Source organism: Uloborus diversus, chromosome 10 (genome assembly GCF_026930045.1).
Source record: "Uloborus diversus isolate 005 chromosome 10, Udiv.v.3.1, whole genome shotgun sequence".
NCBI classification, from domain to species: Eukaryota; Metazoa; Arthropoda; class Arachnida; order Araneae; family Uloboridae; genus Uloborus; species Uloborus diversus.
This window is the reverse complement of record NC_072740.1, coordinates 29,626,489-29,643,797: the sequence shown is the minus strand read 5'-3', so window position 1 is coordinate 29,643,797 and position 17,309 is coordinate 29,626,489. Positions and strand designations below refer to the sequence as shown.

The window sequence follows — 17,309 nt, the reverse complement described above, 5'->3', positions numbered from 1 at the left end:
CTGGGGATTGTAAATTGACTAGGACCAGTCTAGCTGGGCCCAGAGCCTGTTGCTGGTCGTCACTTTTGTATTTGTATTGTATCTGTATAAACAGCTAGATCATATATGGCATCAAAATGTTATGCCTGAGGTCAGCTCATATTTTTATTATGAGTCCTATTTCTTGATGCATCTGCTGATGTAGGGGAATGTGGGGCAAAGTGAAATAGTTAAGATGACAGAGCTTTTTCAAAATGTACAAATAGGAAATTTGTTTTGAAAATTGCAGTGCATAAAGAAAGAACATTGTATTTCATAATAAAACTTACATTGAAACATTATTTTTTTATTTTGGCAGAAAATTGTTAATTCAAAAAAAAAGTGGAAAATGTTCACTTTTTTTTATGGGGCAAAGTAAAAATAAAGATATATATATACATCAATTAATTCCGCTGTCAAATTTGTTTAAACAGCCTCTGTAGACAGCGAACTTGGCATAAAAAATGGGCGGGGGGGGGGGGGATTTTTTTAATTCAAAGGACTTCCTTTAAATTCTTAGAAGAACGATTTATTCGAAATAGATCTATTGATAAACCCAAGCATTCTGTTGACTTTGTTACTTGCAATGCTGCACAGTTGACTAAGCTTGAAATCCTGATTTATTAAGATCAATAACGTTTTTTGCCTGACTAATGACCGAACCCTGTAAATAAATAATAACTCATAGGCTTATTTCCATGACCTAAGTGTAGCACTTGGCATTTCCCTACATTAACTGCTATACCCCACTTATCCACCCACTTAGTAATATGATCTAAATCCTCTTGAAGCTGTTTTACTTGTTCTTCATTTTCAACAATCCCATGACTTTTACATCAGCAGCAAAACAGTTCATGCTTCCAGAAATATTTTCATTGATGTCATTCATAAAAATAATAAACAAAAGAGGCCCTAAAACTGATCCCTGAGCAACCCTGCTTAAAACGTCACTCCGTTTAGAATGATTTCCCCTCACAACTACTGTTTGTTTTCTTCCAGTCAGTCAATTCCTAACCCAAAGTAAAGTTTTCCAACTTTACTTTACTGTAATGTAAATCCAAATTTACTTTATTATAGTATTTACTATAATCAAAACATTCTTCATGCTATTACGCTTTAAAGTTTCAAATCCAAAAATAATAAGTGTTCCAGAAGTTCGCTGTCTACAGAGGCTGTTTAAACAAATTTGACAGAGGAATAAATTGATATATATATATATATATCTTTATAAAGCATCTTTCAAATGAAATACTTTCTATTTGATTGTAAAAAAATTTTTTGAACGAATTAATGAGCAAATAAAAGTATATAAAAATAAATGAAAAGGTAAAGAAACAATAAACTAACAAATAAATAATTAGTTAATTAATACATGAGGAAAAATAAATGAAATATTAATGAGATAATAAATTAGATTAATTAATTAATATATCATAAAATAAATGGTATATTAATTAATTAATCTAATTATTCGTTTATTGTTTCATTATCTTCCCATTTGCTCATTCATCATTAAGTTTACTTATTCATTTGATCAAAAGTATTTTTTTACAATAGAATAGAGAGTACTTCATCAGAAAAATACTTTATTTTTCCCTTTGCCCTTAAAAAATCAAAGTTAGAAATTTCCTCTTTTTTTCACGGCTTCAAAGAAACACAAAAATTAAGCACACATATCAAAGAATTCTGCATGGAAAAGCTGAATGTGAATGATTTTTGCCATTTAAATTGAAAAGAAAGATCTTAAATAAGAAATAAATAAAAAATAAATGAAAAAGCATTTTTTTAATGACGTTTATTACTGTTATTTTCTCCTCATGACAATGGTTACTTCTGGAACACTTATTACTTTTGGATTTGAAACTTTAAAGCGTAATAGCATGAAGAATGTTTTGATTATAGTAAATACTATAATAAAGTAAATTTGGATTGACATTACAGTAAAGTAAAGTTGGAAAACTTTACTTTGGGTTAGGAATTGACTGACTGGAAGAAAACAAACAGTAGTTGTGAGGGAAAATCATTCTAAACGGAGTGACATTTTAAGCAGGGTTGCTCAGGGATCAGTTTTAGGGCCTCTTTTGTTTACTAATTTTATGAATGACATTGATGATAATATTTCTGGAAACATGAATTGTTATGCTGATGATGTTAAGTTATGGGGATAGTAGAAAATGAGGAACATGTAAAACAGCTTTAAGAGGATTTTGATCATATCACTAAGTGGGTGGATAAGTGGGGTATAGCAGCTAATGTAGGGAAATGCCAAGTGCTACACTTAGGTCATGGAAATAAGCCTATGAGTTATTATTTATTTACAGGGTTCGGTCATTAGTCAGGCAAAAAACGTTATTGATCTTAATAAAGATTTCAAGCTTAGTCAATTGCGCAGCATTGCAAGTAACAAAGTCAACAGAATGCTTGGGTTTATCAATAGATCTATTTCGAATAAATCGTTCTTCTGCCTTTATATAGGATTTTGGTAAGACATCACTTGAAATTTGCTGTTCAGTTTTGGTCTCCTTACCTCAGGAAAGATATTTCTGTATTGGAAACTGTTTAAAGAAGGGTTACTAGACCAGTAAGGGGGAATTTCAAATTTAGACTATAACAGACTTAATAGGCTTAATATGTATGGCCTGGAGCAAAGGAAAGTCAGAAGGGACATGATTCAGGTGTTTAAATTTATTAAAATGAAAGATATTAACGGGTTAAATTTTTGCACAGAAAGCAGTATGAAGGGTCATTATTTTAAGCTATTCAAATCTCAGGCTAACCTGGAAATTAGGAAAAATTACTTCTTTAGTAGGATCGTGGGCACTAGGAATAGCTTACTGGAAGAGGCGGTAATGAGTATGGGGGTGGATAGCTTTAAGAGGGCCATTGATCTTCATTGGAGACTAATAAACAGACTAGGACCAGCCTAGTTGGGCCCAGAGCCTGTTGCTGGTCGTCATATTTGTATTATAAACTTTTGTTTCATAAGTTTTCCAGTTTTAAGAAAAATAGCTTTGGGTTTGTTTCTTTGAGGCCTGAAAACTGCACAACCAATTCTCGGAAGTTGTGTAGTTTTTGACCCTCCACTGTTTGCAACAATTGCTACCCATATTTATGAGATTCTTTCTTTAAAAAAAAAAAATTAAAACTTAAAAATTTCTTCCAACATGTGAAATGAATATTTAATGGATTTTAATATCGCAGGAGAACCATACTACAGCTTTGCTATTTCAGAAATTAAAGAAAAAGGTACTTTAGAGCTCTTACTAGAAAGGAATAAAAAAAAAAAAGCATTACATTTGAGAATGCAGTCACTTTTGTGATACATTGTACTAGCAGTACCCGCACAGCAATGCCCGTGCTAAGAATTTAAAGGAAGTCCTTTGAATTAAAAAAATCCCCCCCCCCCCCCCGCCCGTTTTTATTCCAAGTTTGCTGTCTACAGAGGCTGTTTAAACAAATTTGACAGCGGAATTAATTGATATATATATATCTTTCTTTTTCGTATTTTCTATACCTATTTCCAGTTGCAATTTGAGTCATTCCTCTTTTTACGCAAAAATTGTCACCTTCAGTGGCTATCTACCTCTAAATTTTTTTTTATCCGTCTCTATTTATTTTAACCTCTCCGCCCATTTCCTAATATAAACAAAGATCATTCAAAAAACTGTACTTTATTCATTTAATTAAATAGCACACACAAAAAAAAGCTTTCTCCTTGTTTCTCATAATGTGCAAAAACAGTGTTTACAAAAAAAAAAAACACTTCACTATTTTAATTAAATAATTAAATTAAATACTCAAATATGTAAAGTAAAATCAATGCAGCCGAACGTCCGGCGGAAAAGGGGGGATTGAAAAAAGAAAGAATTCCTAAATAAAAGAGGAAAGAAAAAAAGCAAGTACTACTGTTAGCAGTAGCAAAAAAAAAAAAAAGAAGCATTGCAACAAATTAGATTCAATTCCTCAATATCGAATTGAAATCCAGGCATGACGTCACAATAAGTGGGAAGGAACTTTTTCACCCTATCATGACATCACAGGTTGTGAAAGGAAGAAAGCTTTTCCCCCCCAGGTCACTGCTAGAAGATATAATGTGTTTTAAAAAATTGTAAAAAAAAAAGCTATTGCAAATTTTTGAAAAAAAAATCTGAAGAGGGTAAAATGTTTTGACTATTACATACTAAAATTTCGGTAAGATATCTCTCATACTTTTGGCGGGATGGGTTTAGATCCAGGAAAAAATGCAAAATAAAGGTTTTTCAAAAATTCATAAACAATTCAAAAATAGGTCCATTTTCAAAATTTTTTCAGTCATGATATTTGAAATTAAATTCCCTGCAGTATAGTACAAAAAATATTTTCCTGGCGCGATTGGTTGGGGGTCTGTGACGAAATAAACACAAAAAAGGGCTAAGAATCACATACAACATTCAACTAAGAAAAAACTAATCAGAAATTTAGAATTTGGGCTTTGAGGTGCATACCCCCGGGTTACATTCAAATTTTGTGCCAAGTTTCAGAGCAGTAGGTGCTATTTAGGCTTCTGGCCAACAGGTACAAACAAACAAAGAAACATGGTCTGTTTTATATACAGTGAAGCACCCTTCATACCTTTTTGAAGGGACTGTACAAAAAGCGTACAAATGAAAAAACATATAATAGATAGAGCTTAATGTGTATTAGACTCTGTAGGGACCAATTTAAAAAACGTATAATTGATAAAAACCTATAAAAGAGAAACGTATAAACGGTGTTTCCCTGTATATAGGTATAGCTCCTGCTGAAGAAAACTGATAAAATGCAAACTGACTTACTCATTAACTATGCAAAAAGAGGTGTTTATCACAACAATTTAACCCTACAGCTAGACTGCTGTTCAACTCTATAGTTTTCAGGTTTTAGAAAGTGTTTAACTCAATTTGCCTCTCAAAATAACATAAAAAAACAAGCAGTAAAGTAAAATAAACTGAGCAAATTATGCTTTAGGCTTGTATAATAGCAATATCTATTTATACTCTTTAGTTGTAGTTTGAAGCTTTTAAACATAGTTTACAAGGAAGGGTTCACATTTCCCCCTTCTAAACTGTTTAAAAATTCTTTTTTTAAACTGAACATCTTAATATATATATTTCTTCTGTGCGGACATTTGTCACCATAAAACTTTTAAACAGCTGGACCGATTTTGATCAAAATTTTTGTGTGTAGTTAAGTTGCATAAAGCATGGTTTAGAAGCACGATGGATCGAATCAGAAACGTTTTTGTTAATTAATTAATTAAAATATTGGATGGTTATATCTCCCGAATGATTAATATTTATTTTAACCTATTGCTGAGTGAGAAATGAAATAAGTATTTAACCCGTTGTCAAAGGACAATAAGAAAGTCAGCTCTGCTTTTGTAATGAAATTTAATACTGTGATATGTCAATTGAGAATATATAAAATGTAGAGAGAAGAGAGTGAAGCCTTCATTTCTTGAAAGCAACGATTATAGGTCTTGGAGTAAGTACTGGAAGGTTCACGCAAAACGTATGTTCTATCATCGTAGATGAACCATGTGACTGAATCGGTGCTTTAGGTTTTTCCAACCATGTGATCAGCAAGTACATATTGTACCTAGCAACATTTGTTTCTCGACTCAAATCCATCTGAGTTTTGGACCAGTGTCAAGAATACTTTAAGGATTATCAAACTAATCAGTACATTATTAAAGGAAAAAATGATGGAATTTAAAGACGAAACAAATTTTATTTTCGTCTAGATAAATTACAACAGGGTAGTTCTGTACACAAAAGATCAATGCAGTGGAAGATCTTTATCTTTGGTGGAAAGAACAAATTAGGCAATATATGAAGTTTTAAAAGTTTTCGTTCAAAAGATCGGACCACTAATCGGCCGGAGTTAGCTTCGCTCACTGATCGGTTGGATAACAGCAATGTGGTGGCTTGCCAAGTTAGGCTATAAACAATAGAGTTGCCTGAACATTTGTTTACACTTTAAAGCTACTGTTAATGTAATTTATTGTATTTTTTGTTTATTTGGCAAAATATTTCAAATTGCAAAGAATTCTTTTTTGTTTTTAAAGAATGTTTCGTCAATTTAGTTGCAGATTGTGTTTATTTTACATCAGGAGGGGGGGGGGGGGAATGAGTGATTTTTGCCTATTCAGAGAACTGTTTTTACCTTAATCATTTTTTCAAACACTATCCTTGCAATTGTTTTATTCTTTTTCATATGCGAGATGTTACAGCCGGGTTTCCCGTTTGTTCTAAATGGGTAGATAGTTTTTTACACTTAATATCTGAGAAGGCTTTTTATCCTTTGAGTATGGCTGAAGGAACAAACCATCAAGTACGGGAGAAAAAATAGTTAATAAAACAACTGCTCAGTGGGCATTAGATAAATCAAGTAGTAATAAATATATGTATTCCGACACCAAGCAGCTTAAAACATTTTCCTTTTACTTACTTTTTTTAACAAAACGGTTCAAACACTTGATAGTTTATTGAAATTTTATAACTTTTCAATTTACAAAGTTTGAACAGAACAACGTCTGTCGGGTCCTCTAATTACCTATATTTCTTTTAGAGTGAGTCAAGATTTGTCAACTAACTTAACCTGTCAGCTTGTAAGCAATAGCATCATTTTTTTTTTTTAAATTTACAACATATTTAGGTTTTCTGAAGTTCAGATAGTGACAATTTTTTTTGAACTAAAGGTACGGTGATATGCCGTATTTTCCTCCATATAATCTGCAGATAATATCATGTCAAAAAACAAAGCTGTTTTGATTTAACATGCAATTTTAGCAACTAAATTAAAAATTAAAAGCAATGTTATTTCACGTATACTCAAAATTAATCTTTAAAAAAAATTATTTCTTCCTGAAATCGTGATTACAATATGCTAAATACTTAAAGACAGTCAAGACAAAGGAGCAAACGGTCTTTTGCAAATTTCTAATAGTTTAGTGCAAATGGAGACTTTTCTACTATGACTGTATGGTTGTTTATTTACGGAGCTTGACATAAGAGGAAAACTCAAGCAATGTAAAATAAACAACCATACAGGCTATGAAAACTGTCTCTTTGGTGAATAGTGCTGAAAATTGAGGATCAATGCATTGACGTTGAGAAAAAAAGTGCCGTTAATCTACCTCAGAGTATAATCTGCACCTCATTAACTGTACACCTTTTTAACAAATAATCCATGGATAATATGCAGGAAAATACAGTAATTATACCAAAACATTGCAACATTATAACATATTATTGCTACAGGAAATGAATGAAAATTTATTTCCAGAATGTCATCCAATAGAAGCAATTATAAAATTCAGTTTTAACCCTCAAAGCAGCATATGAGAACATATATTGATTACTACAAAACAAAGTTAAAAACTAAGTGGAATAATGTAAGCATTAAAATCTAAGCTATTGATTAGTTAGTAATAAATAGAAAAATCACCTGCAAAGATTTTCTTATTTTAACACTTCCATCTTTATCAACAAAAGCAAGCAAAACATCAAGTTTATTGGTAGAATCTGCAACAAAATAAGTCTTCATTAGGGTCATTTCATGCAAAAGGAGCAAATCAGCTGTGGCTGACATGTCACAGATTTCAATGAAAATTTTTACTTCTGTAAATCATGCATACATATGAGAGTATGCTAAGTATGGAAGCTTAAAAACTGTTTGTTGCTTTGTTATTGAAATTAGAAGTCGATGCTTAAGCTAAACCTAAATTTTCAGAGTTCATGTCAGCCAGTTTGTGACTCAATAACTCCGTAAGTTATAAATGTACACTTAAAACAAAATAATATTTCCACATTCTATTAAAAAACTCTATTAGGAAAGGGGAAATATAAAATAGTTAGGAAAACCATTAACATTTAAATGGTTCTAATAAATTTAGTGCCAAAATAAACCCTGGAGAGGAACAAAGATCAGTTTTTAGTGCTAATCATATAAAATATTATGCTCATTAAGATTTTTTCTTTTTTTAACCGACTTCAAAAAAGACGTTCTCAATTCTTTGGAATATTTTTATGTATGCCCCCTGTAAACTCAAACATGTATAGACCAATCTGAAAAATTCTTTTTTTTTTCTCGTTTGAAAAAGTATATACTTCCCAGGAGATCCCATCGACATCAGGTCAGTATCTGAAGATGGGATCCTTGAAAAATTAAGAAAACTCTTCAAATTCTATGTTAAAAGCGATTTCTGTCGTTTTTTAGTGACTTGTGAATTTTTTTCGGAAAGCATACTTTGATAAAGTCAAACTGATGATGAAGAAAATTTTCTTTGTAAATAATTACGCATTTGAAAAAGCATTTCTTCAGTCTTTGGAAGTCTCTGAGATGGTGTGTTGTATTTCTTTCTCTATTTTGCTCACTTTAGCTGTTTTTAGAATTGTATGTTTAACGCTTTCTCACTTGAGATGCACGTAAGGAGTGTACCACATACTCTACCCTACATACTTTATTTATATTTACACCAATAGAAAGAAAAAAATAAATTATTTTCAAATAAAAAAGAATCGACTTCAGAAAACAAAGAGGAACTAAAAAGTAAAAAATAATTGGACATACTTACATACGATTTCCTACCCAAATGTATACATCAAATTTATTTTACAATTCCAGTACAAAAATTAACTAAACTAAACACCCAATTAAAAAATAAACACTGATTTTAATTACTATACAATGAATTATTTTAATACCTAACTAAATGTATACAATCTCTCAATTTTTAATAACCATTTGAAGTTGGGGTCTCCTATAAACTACTACCTAACGTAACTGACAACCCACCAAATCCCGAGTTAAACACTAATTAAACAAAATGCAAAAGTCTTTAAAACTAATCATAGGCAGTTACGTTAGGTAGTAGTTTATAGGAGGCCCCGACTTCAAATGGTTATTAAAAATTAAGAGATCGTATATAATTATATTCAGTAAATTACCGCCCAATTAGCCAGGGCATTTCTCGTATATAATTAGTCAGGTATTAAAATAATTCATTGTACAGTAATTAAAATCAGTGTTTATTTTATAATTGGGTGCTTAGTTTAGTTGATTTTTGTACTGGAATTGTAAAATGAATTTGACTTATACGTTTGGGTAGGAAATCATATGTAAGTATGACCAATTATTTTTGACTTTTTAGTTCCTCTTTGTTTTTTAAAGTAGGTTCTTTTTTTTATTTGAAAATGATTTTTATAGCAACAGTTTTGTAAAAAAACTTACCTCTATCAATACAGTATGCTAATACTGCTGAAGACTGGTTGATTCCAGGTACAGAACTCAAAACTCTTCCATCAACAGACCACACAATTATACTGCCATCAATTCCACAACCAAAAATACAGTCATTCTAATAGAATATACTAGGTTTTAAGAGTGACAAAATAAATTTATTTTTATGTGCAATTAAAAAATGAGGTTTATTTCCAATCATAACTTTTTTTTTTGGCAAGTAAAATAAAAAAGAATGAATAAGTGAAACATCAATAAACTAATGTTGAATGGCACATTTAAAACACATTCTCCGCACAAAAAAGGATTTTGAAACGAAAGGGGGGGGGGATGACAATCATGATAGGACAATACTCAATGGCTGTTTTTCTTACATCATGTTGTCACCCAAGCAACTCTGTCGTATGCTATATTCAGAGTTAAAAGTATTACCGTCACATATTCGAGATTAACAAAACAGCCAAGACAAAATGAAACCCAGCGTTAAAGTTTATTACAAACGTGGAAATCAGTGATTAAGCTCGATTCTAGGTTTCTTGCCTTGGTTTTTTATGATAATCTCCAATTTTTACTGCTTAAACTATCGTTTGTTCCACCTTGTTGCTTTTTCCAGGTAACTGCTTTTGCAAAAGCTCAATTTTTCATTGAAAAAGTGGTTCCTTGAAAGCCTGAAACACGTGTTTGCAATCAGTTACCAATTTGTGCTTTATTAATATTGTGTTCCCTAGTGTTACTTTGTTACCAAAAGGCAGTGATTTTTTTCACTTTTATTCATTTCACATAGTAAGCAAAGAAATTTAATTTTAAATACTTTTTAAATTCATAGAAGCATCTATTAACAGCACACATTTATAAATGCACAAGAGTTAATATCGTTATAAGTTATTAAATATCGTTAATATCGTTTAATATCGTTATAAGTTATTAAATGGAGAGTATAATGCATCCATGGGGCGCTTCAGTGAAAAATGAACAATGCGAAAAGTGAATAGCATGAAAATTAAAGCCTTGTGTAACTTTTTTGTACAACAAACATAATACAATCAAGCTCGCTTAATGAAATAGTCAATTTGTCACAAATAGGTTTTCTAATACGCAGGATATTCCATTATCCAAGATCAAAATTTCTAATTACAATGGTTACGGACATTGAAAATTTATTTCATTAAGCAGGATATTCTTTTAAACAATATTCCAATAAGAGCACACAATTGTATTAGATGTTTTGCAAAATTAATGATCAGTACAGCTAAATTAATTAGCAATAACACATTTTGAAACTTTTTTTGTAAGTTTTTGTGAGGAAACACTCCATTAAAAAATATCTCTCAATATAAGTTCTTAAGGCGTTTGATCTCCTCGAACTTTACTTGACAGTTTATAAACTACCTTTCAATTAATGTAAAGTTCAGAATTGGTCACTTACAGAATAAATCGGTTTCACTTTTCTCAACTACATTAATCAGTCATGACTTAAGGTTATTTGCTTTGATACAAAAATAAAGCTTGCATTTCATTGTACAAACATTTTTCAGGAAAATTTCTGTTCCTATTTACATGCAATGAATTTTTGAAAATACTTGCTAATGTAACAGCAAAAATTTCATAGTTACTATTTCCCCCCAACTAATTGTATTTAGGCTTTATTCTTCAGATCTTTCATGATTTTTTTTTACATAAAAGATTGTTATTAGACCTAGACAAAGATAAGAATTATTTGCAATGGGCATTTACTAAGTGATTTTCCCCCTTGAAAGGAAAATTTTTAATCAAAGCTTCTTCACACATTAATTGTAAATGCTGCTAACATATTTTGGGTCTCAGAAGCTGGCATCACATCTCATAGTTTTCAAGAGTTTCTTAGAACTTCTAAGTGATCATAAAAACATTAAAAACTAATTTAAAAAAAATACCTTTAAAAACACGAAAAAATAATTAAATTTGTACCAATGAGCCAGCTTTGAGTTACAGGTACCTTCTCATAAGCCCAAATACCCCTATTTATGGCTGCGTCAACAAATCCAACAACTATGAGATAGCTGATAGTCTATTTTCTTAGACAAGCTTATATGTTACAAATTATCTAAGTGTTGGTAGCCTAATGTGTTTATTAATTGAAATTTAAATGTAATCTTTTCTACACTTCAATACCAGCAATTGAGAGTAAAACTAAAAGATTTTGTTTGTTTGTTTTCATTTTTACGAACATGCTTCGCCTCCACATAGAAGAACTACAAAAATCGAAGAGTTATTAAATTTCAATGCTTGTGTAGTATTTGATATACTTTGTATTCATATGGGTGCTACTGAAACAGCATAAGGTTTCATGCACTCTAGATGGGAGCAAAAGATCGTATGTCCAGTTACAAACTATATCCGAACTGGATTTTTTTGCATAATTAATGCATGAAATGAATCAAATGATTTTTTAATAATAGTTTTATCTATCTTAGGGTATTCACAGTTGAGATGAATGGTTGTTAAGAAGAAAAGTAATTAGAAATAGAATTTCATTAGGGGGAAAAAACTTGCCTTTTGATCAGAATGAAGGTATAAAAAAATATACCAAAAATAAAAATTTCTTTGTGTACACATATTCAACATAAACTTACTGCATATCCTACATGGTTCACACTGGTTTGCAGACCCTTAAAGACAATATTATAATCTCCTTTGGTATAGATAATGTTATTATCACAAGATCCCGTAAGAAAACTTTCACCTTCCACATCAGTAGTTTCATCCTATAATGCATACAAAAACAAAACATTAAATTAATTTAACATAATATTTTTTAAAGCGACATTAAATGTAAAAAAAATCAGCATTTATTACCAAAATGTTTATAAGGCTCTGAAATACTTCAGTTGACAGTTATATCTTTAGAAAAATCAGAAAGCAAATTCATTTAACAATTTTTTAAAAGCAAAAAGAGAAGGCAATATAAAACATACTTACTGTCAATAGTTCCATAAAACATCCAGCTGTTACATAATCTTTATGCTTGGTAGAATATTGAGCAAGTAAATCTACATCCATATTATCAAATATTTCTTTGAGTAACCATACATTCACTCCCTAAAACATAATCATGTCAAAGACGGATTTCCACAACTTATTTAGTTTTCAAATAATTTTCACGTAACTTACTTTGTCAGTAGATGTTGACACAAGAATCACATCTTCAGACTTATCCTTACAAAATAAAGTTGTAATGGATGCATTATGGGCTCTATTTATTATTTTTGTATGCCTAATGAATAAAACAAGAAAAAATTTAATGCTACATTATGTTCACAAAAGTTAATAAAACTAGAAAAGATATTTTTCTCACATTAATTCAGGGTAAGTAAACATCCCAATGTCACCATTTGCAGCACCACAAAAAATAATACTTCTGTTTTGAATGATAGCAGTTACTCTTGAACCAATATTTCCAACAAGTGTAGTTGTTGATGAGAAAAAGTTCCAGACCTATAACATGTATATTTTATCAATGAAACAGTCATAAACATCAATATTACAGATTAGGACTGTGCAATATGCCGATATATCGTCATATATCAATATATATCTATTGCCGCGGTAATAATATTTAGATTTCTATCCGTCCGACATATCGACGGAAATACGGGACATAATTACGGACAAATTGAAATACTAACTCAAAAATACATAATCTTTGATAGTTCTGTGTGATGGTTGAGTGTTTGAAATTTCAAGAAATTATCTGCATTCTTCAATCAGTAATTTAATATTTAATTACAGTAAAAGGGAAAATTACAGGGCCGCCGAAGGTCAAGGTGGGCCCATTGTCAGTTTGGTCTCCAGATCCCATCCCCCTATAAAGTTTTCAAAAGTGGGGCATTTCTAAGGACTGTGCCCCTAGTTTCTGACAAGGCTCATATGGCCTCTCCTGAGCCCTGAAAAGTGAATGCGTATTTGATTAAAAAAGCATCTTAATGCAGCAATTAAAAATTAACCAATTGAGGTATCAACACGATTCATAATTTTAATTAAACATAAGAAAAATGATATTACGCTGAATAAAAGTTTGTGAAAAATACTGAAAAGAAATATTTGTATTAAAAAAAATGGAAAATGAAAAAAACCTAATGAGAATACTTCTGTCGTATATTTATCTCACTAGTGGGAGTGCAACTCATCCCTTTCGGACCGCATAAGCTGAACGAATACAACTTATAAGTCCCAAATTAAGAGGGGAAAATATTGACTTCATTCATAACACACGGCACCACTTGAAACGTAATTCAAGTATGTATACCAATTTTAAATCGTTAATCTCCGGCACCCCTCACGGTACGAAATTGAAACTGAAACTCCCGATATCCCTGTTGTCGCCAGACAGTTTCTATGCATGTGCAGATATAGTGTTTTTTGTGTAAGTTCTATGCATAAACAAAATTGGAGTTGAAATGATTATACGAATGCAAATTCTAGCTTGCAGGTACATAAGTTTCTTTGTGAAAGTTCTATGCATTTACGTACTTGGGGTTTTTCGACTTATCAAACATTGGTTGCGGAATTGGGGTAGCATATATTAGGATTTCCGGTTCTCTGTAAAACATCGATTGCCGTAGAAAACCGAGAATAAACTTGCATTTCTGAACTTGTATGGTTTTTGCAAATTAAGTAAAGGAAGAAAATTTTGATTGGCAGATGATTTAAGTATGGATGTTACCCCCCTCCCCTTGAAAGTTTACATGGCATCTTCCTAATCCCCCCAAAAATGTTATTCCCCAATAATGAGAACTGTTTCGCAAAGACTTGAAAGTTTTCAAGTACCCTTTGTAAAATTTCAACAATTTTGTCTGTGCTTGTGACCCCCCTCACCACATGAGTGGGGGGAGGGACGTTGTTTGATCTTGATATGCATAGATATATGTCCAAGTCCCCCCTCCCAAAGATGACCTCTTCAATTAAAACAAAGCGCCCCCCCCCAAAAAAAAATAAACATGACATCTCATTAAAGAGACTGAAATCTGTTTAAAAAACCTTCATTAATTATTTCAGTAGTAAAGTCTGTCTCATGCCCTCCCCCCCCCCCCTTCCCCAAGGAAGTGCACTTCTATATACTTCAGCTATTATTATTTGAATAAATTACTGAAATATTTACGGATCAAGATTTATGGTGACTTTGCTCTACTGCAGATCATGTAGCTAGGAGTGCCAATTCTCCCCAAGTGCATTGTACCACCCCCCCCCCTCCTTTTTTACCTAACCCCCCCCCCCAAAAAAAACGGGATCCTCAAAAAAAGGCTAAATTCTTTTGAAATGACCTCTCTGATTCTTTCAGGAACAGAGTCTGCCTCATGCCCCCCTCCCCCCCCCCATGGGCATATCTCTGCTTTAGCAATTATTAAAACTACTTTGGTATTTAGCTTTCAAAATGTCCGATGGCTTCTCTCTATTGCAGATCTCAATATACAAATAATATGGTTAGGGAAGCACATCCCCCCAATTGCGACGACACCCCTCAATTGTACTGAGCGTTATCCCCTCCCCCGAAAAAAACGGGCTATTCTAGTGCAGAGTCAAAAATCCTTTAAAAATAACTCCTCTGATAGTTTCAGTGGTATTGTCAGCCTCATGCCCCCCCCCCTCCCATTCAAATGGGCACCCCAGCTTTATCATTAGAATAAATTGCTGGAATCAAGGGTGCCCATATAGGGGAGCAAGGGTGTCTCAAGCCCCTCCCCCCTAGAAATGAGAACTTCCTTGCTTTTAGTGCTTTTTTCTTTGCAAAAATGTATAAAAATTTCTTTTCCAGCCATTAATGAATAAGTTATTGAAAATGTCAAACTTTAATATCTCTAATCTGTACTGAAATCGGTTTCCATGGGTAAAATATTCTGCTAAACCATGGGGAAAATTTTTGAGCCACCCCCTTAAAATTTTGCATATGGGCGCCCTTGGCTGAAATATTTACATTTCAACATTTTCGTAGGTATCTCTTTATTGCAGATCTTAATATATAGATCAAAATGCTAGGGCTACCAATCCCCATTAAGTGCGATGGACCCCTTATTTTTAATTTTACCAAGCTCCCCAGACCCCCCCCCAAAAAACAAGAGTCCCTACTTAGGAGACTAAAATACTTTTAAAATAAGCTCCCTGATATTTTCAATGGCATAGTCAACTTCAAGACCCCCCCCCCCCCACTGAATGGGTACCCTGCTCTAGGCATTATTATTATTTGTCTAAATTGCTGGAACATTTGCTTATCAAGATATTGGATGACTTTTCTGTATTGCAGATCTTATAATGTATGTAATGTAGCTGGGGTGCCAATTTCCCTCCCCAAGTGCAGTGGCTCCTCTCAATTTTATCACCCCCCCCCCCCCCCCAAACAAAAGAAAAACGCCATCATCTTTTTATTGGATTAAAATCCTTCTGTAAAAAATTTAATGACACTATCTGAGTCATGACTTCCCTTCCCCCTGCATGGGCTGTTATTATTCTTATATATTGCTATTATTATTCACATAAATCTCCCTCCCCCCTCAAATTTATCGTGCTTCCCCCAAAATGCGACCTTTTATTGAAGAGACTAAACTCCTTTTAAAATAACTTCTCTGATAATTTTAATTGTATACTAAGCATCCAGCCCCCCCCCCCCCAATGAGCACACCTGCTTTAGCTATTATTATTCAAATAAACCGATGGAATATTTTCTTTTCAAGATAAAAATCCAATGGTGTTTTTCTGTAGTATATCTTAATATGCTGATGATTTAACTAGGGGTGCCCATTCCCCCGACTGCGAAGGCACCCCTCAATTTTACCAAGTCCCCTTTTCCCTCAAGAATTGCAACCCACTAATAAAAAGACTGAAATTCTTCTAAAGTAATTTCAAGTAATTTCTCCAAACGTTTCTCTGTGGTATAATCTGCCTCAGAATCCCCCCCCCCCTCTGACACAAACACATGAGAATCCTTGCTGTAGCTATATTATTAGAATAAATTGCTAAAATATTTATTCACCAAGATGGCTTATAGCTTTTCTCTGTTGCAGATACTTATATAATAGGCTTTGCAGTCTCCCCCTCCCCCATAAAACGTTGAATTTATCGACCTAAATATATCGAAATATTGAAAATATTGATATTTTGAAAGTGATATATCGCAGCATTTAAATTTTGATATCGCCCAACCCTATTACAGATTTAAAAACTAAGACTGAGAACAGTGCTGTAGTTGTAGAGGAAGGTGAAATGTGGGGGAACACAGTTGCCCAAAATATTTGGTTAGTTATTCTTATAAGGCAAATTAAAGGAAAATTGGTTTGAATCCTTTTTTCAAAAATAAATAAACAAGTAAATTCGCATTTTTTAAATTATAGCTGACTATGCAATCAAAAACGACCTGTTTTGACTAACAAAAATCCACCAACCATGGCATTAACCCAATAAATATTTCTTTTTCAACAACAGCTCTGAATGATAGTGACACAACAAATCTTTCAAAGAACTTTCTATCTATCACTTCACACAAATTAAATGTTCAAATACCTTTGACAACTTATAAAACACAATTGGACACTGAAACTGAAAACAATATACTGTAAACAATATACCCCCCGCAAAATTCATAGGGTCACCCGGTTTCAATAACACAAGCCTGTTTCTTTTCAGGATAAACATGCCGGAAAAAATGAGTTTTGAAAATATATTTACTTGAATATAACTGGAAATTAGGAAAAATTACTACTTTAGTAGGCTCGTGGGCACTTGGAACTGCTTATTGGAAGAGGCAGTAATGAGAAAGGGTGTGGATAGCTTTAAGAGGGCTATTGATCTTTGTTGGGGTCCAATAAATTGACTAGGACCAGTCTAGCTGGGCCCATAGCCTATTGCTGGTCTTTGTATTTGATTTTAAAAAGCTTTCCCTTTTGGAATGTGGTAGCAGCAAATGTGCACATCAATGATTCTTCAATGCACCTATATAAGCAGTGAAAATGAGGCATCAGAATATTATGGCATTTACTTATTTCCAAAGTGTGTGCTGAAAA

General features: G+C 32.5%; 1 protein-coding gene across 1 annotated transcript in view; it reads right to left on the bottom strand.

Moving 5' to 3' along the window:
• LOC129231813 (telomerase protein component 1-like) overlaps positions 1-17,309 on the bottom strand; it is a 210,155-nt gene that overhangs the window by 17,664 nt on the left and 175,182 nt on the right. The window contains exons 42-47 of the mRNA XM_054866192.1: positions 12,614-12,753; positions 12,430-12,532; positions 12,238-12,357; positions 11,892-12,023; positions 9,271-9,397; positions 7,486-7,562 (exon numbers count right to left, since the gene is read on the bottom strand). Coding sequence (XP_054722167.1) covers positions 7,486-7,562; positions 9,271-9,397; positions 11,892-12,023; positions 12,238-12,357; positions 12,430-12,532; positions 12,614-12,753 — 699 coding nt within the window. The remainder of the gene's footprint in view (positions 1-7,485; positions 7,563-9,270; positions 9,398-11,891; positions 12,024-12,237; positions 12,358-12,429; positions 12,533-12,613; positions 12,754-17,309) is intronic.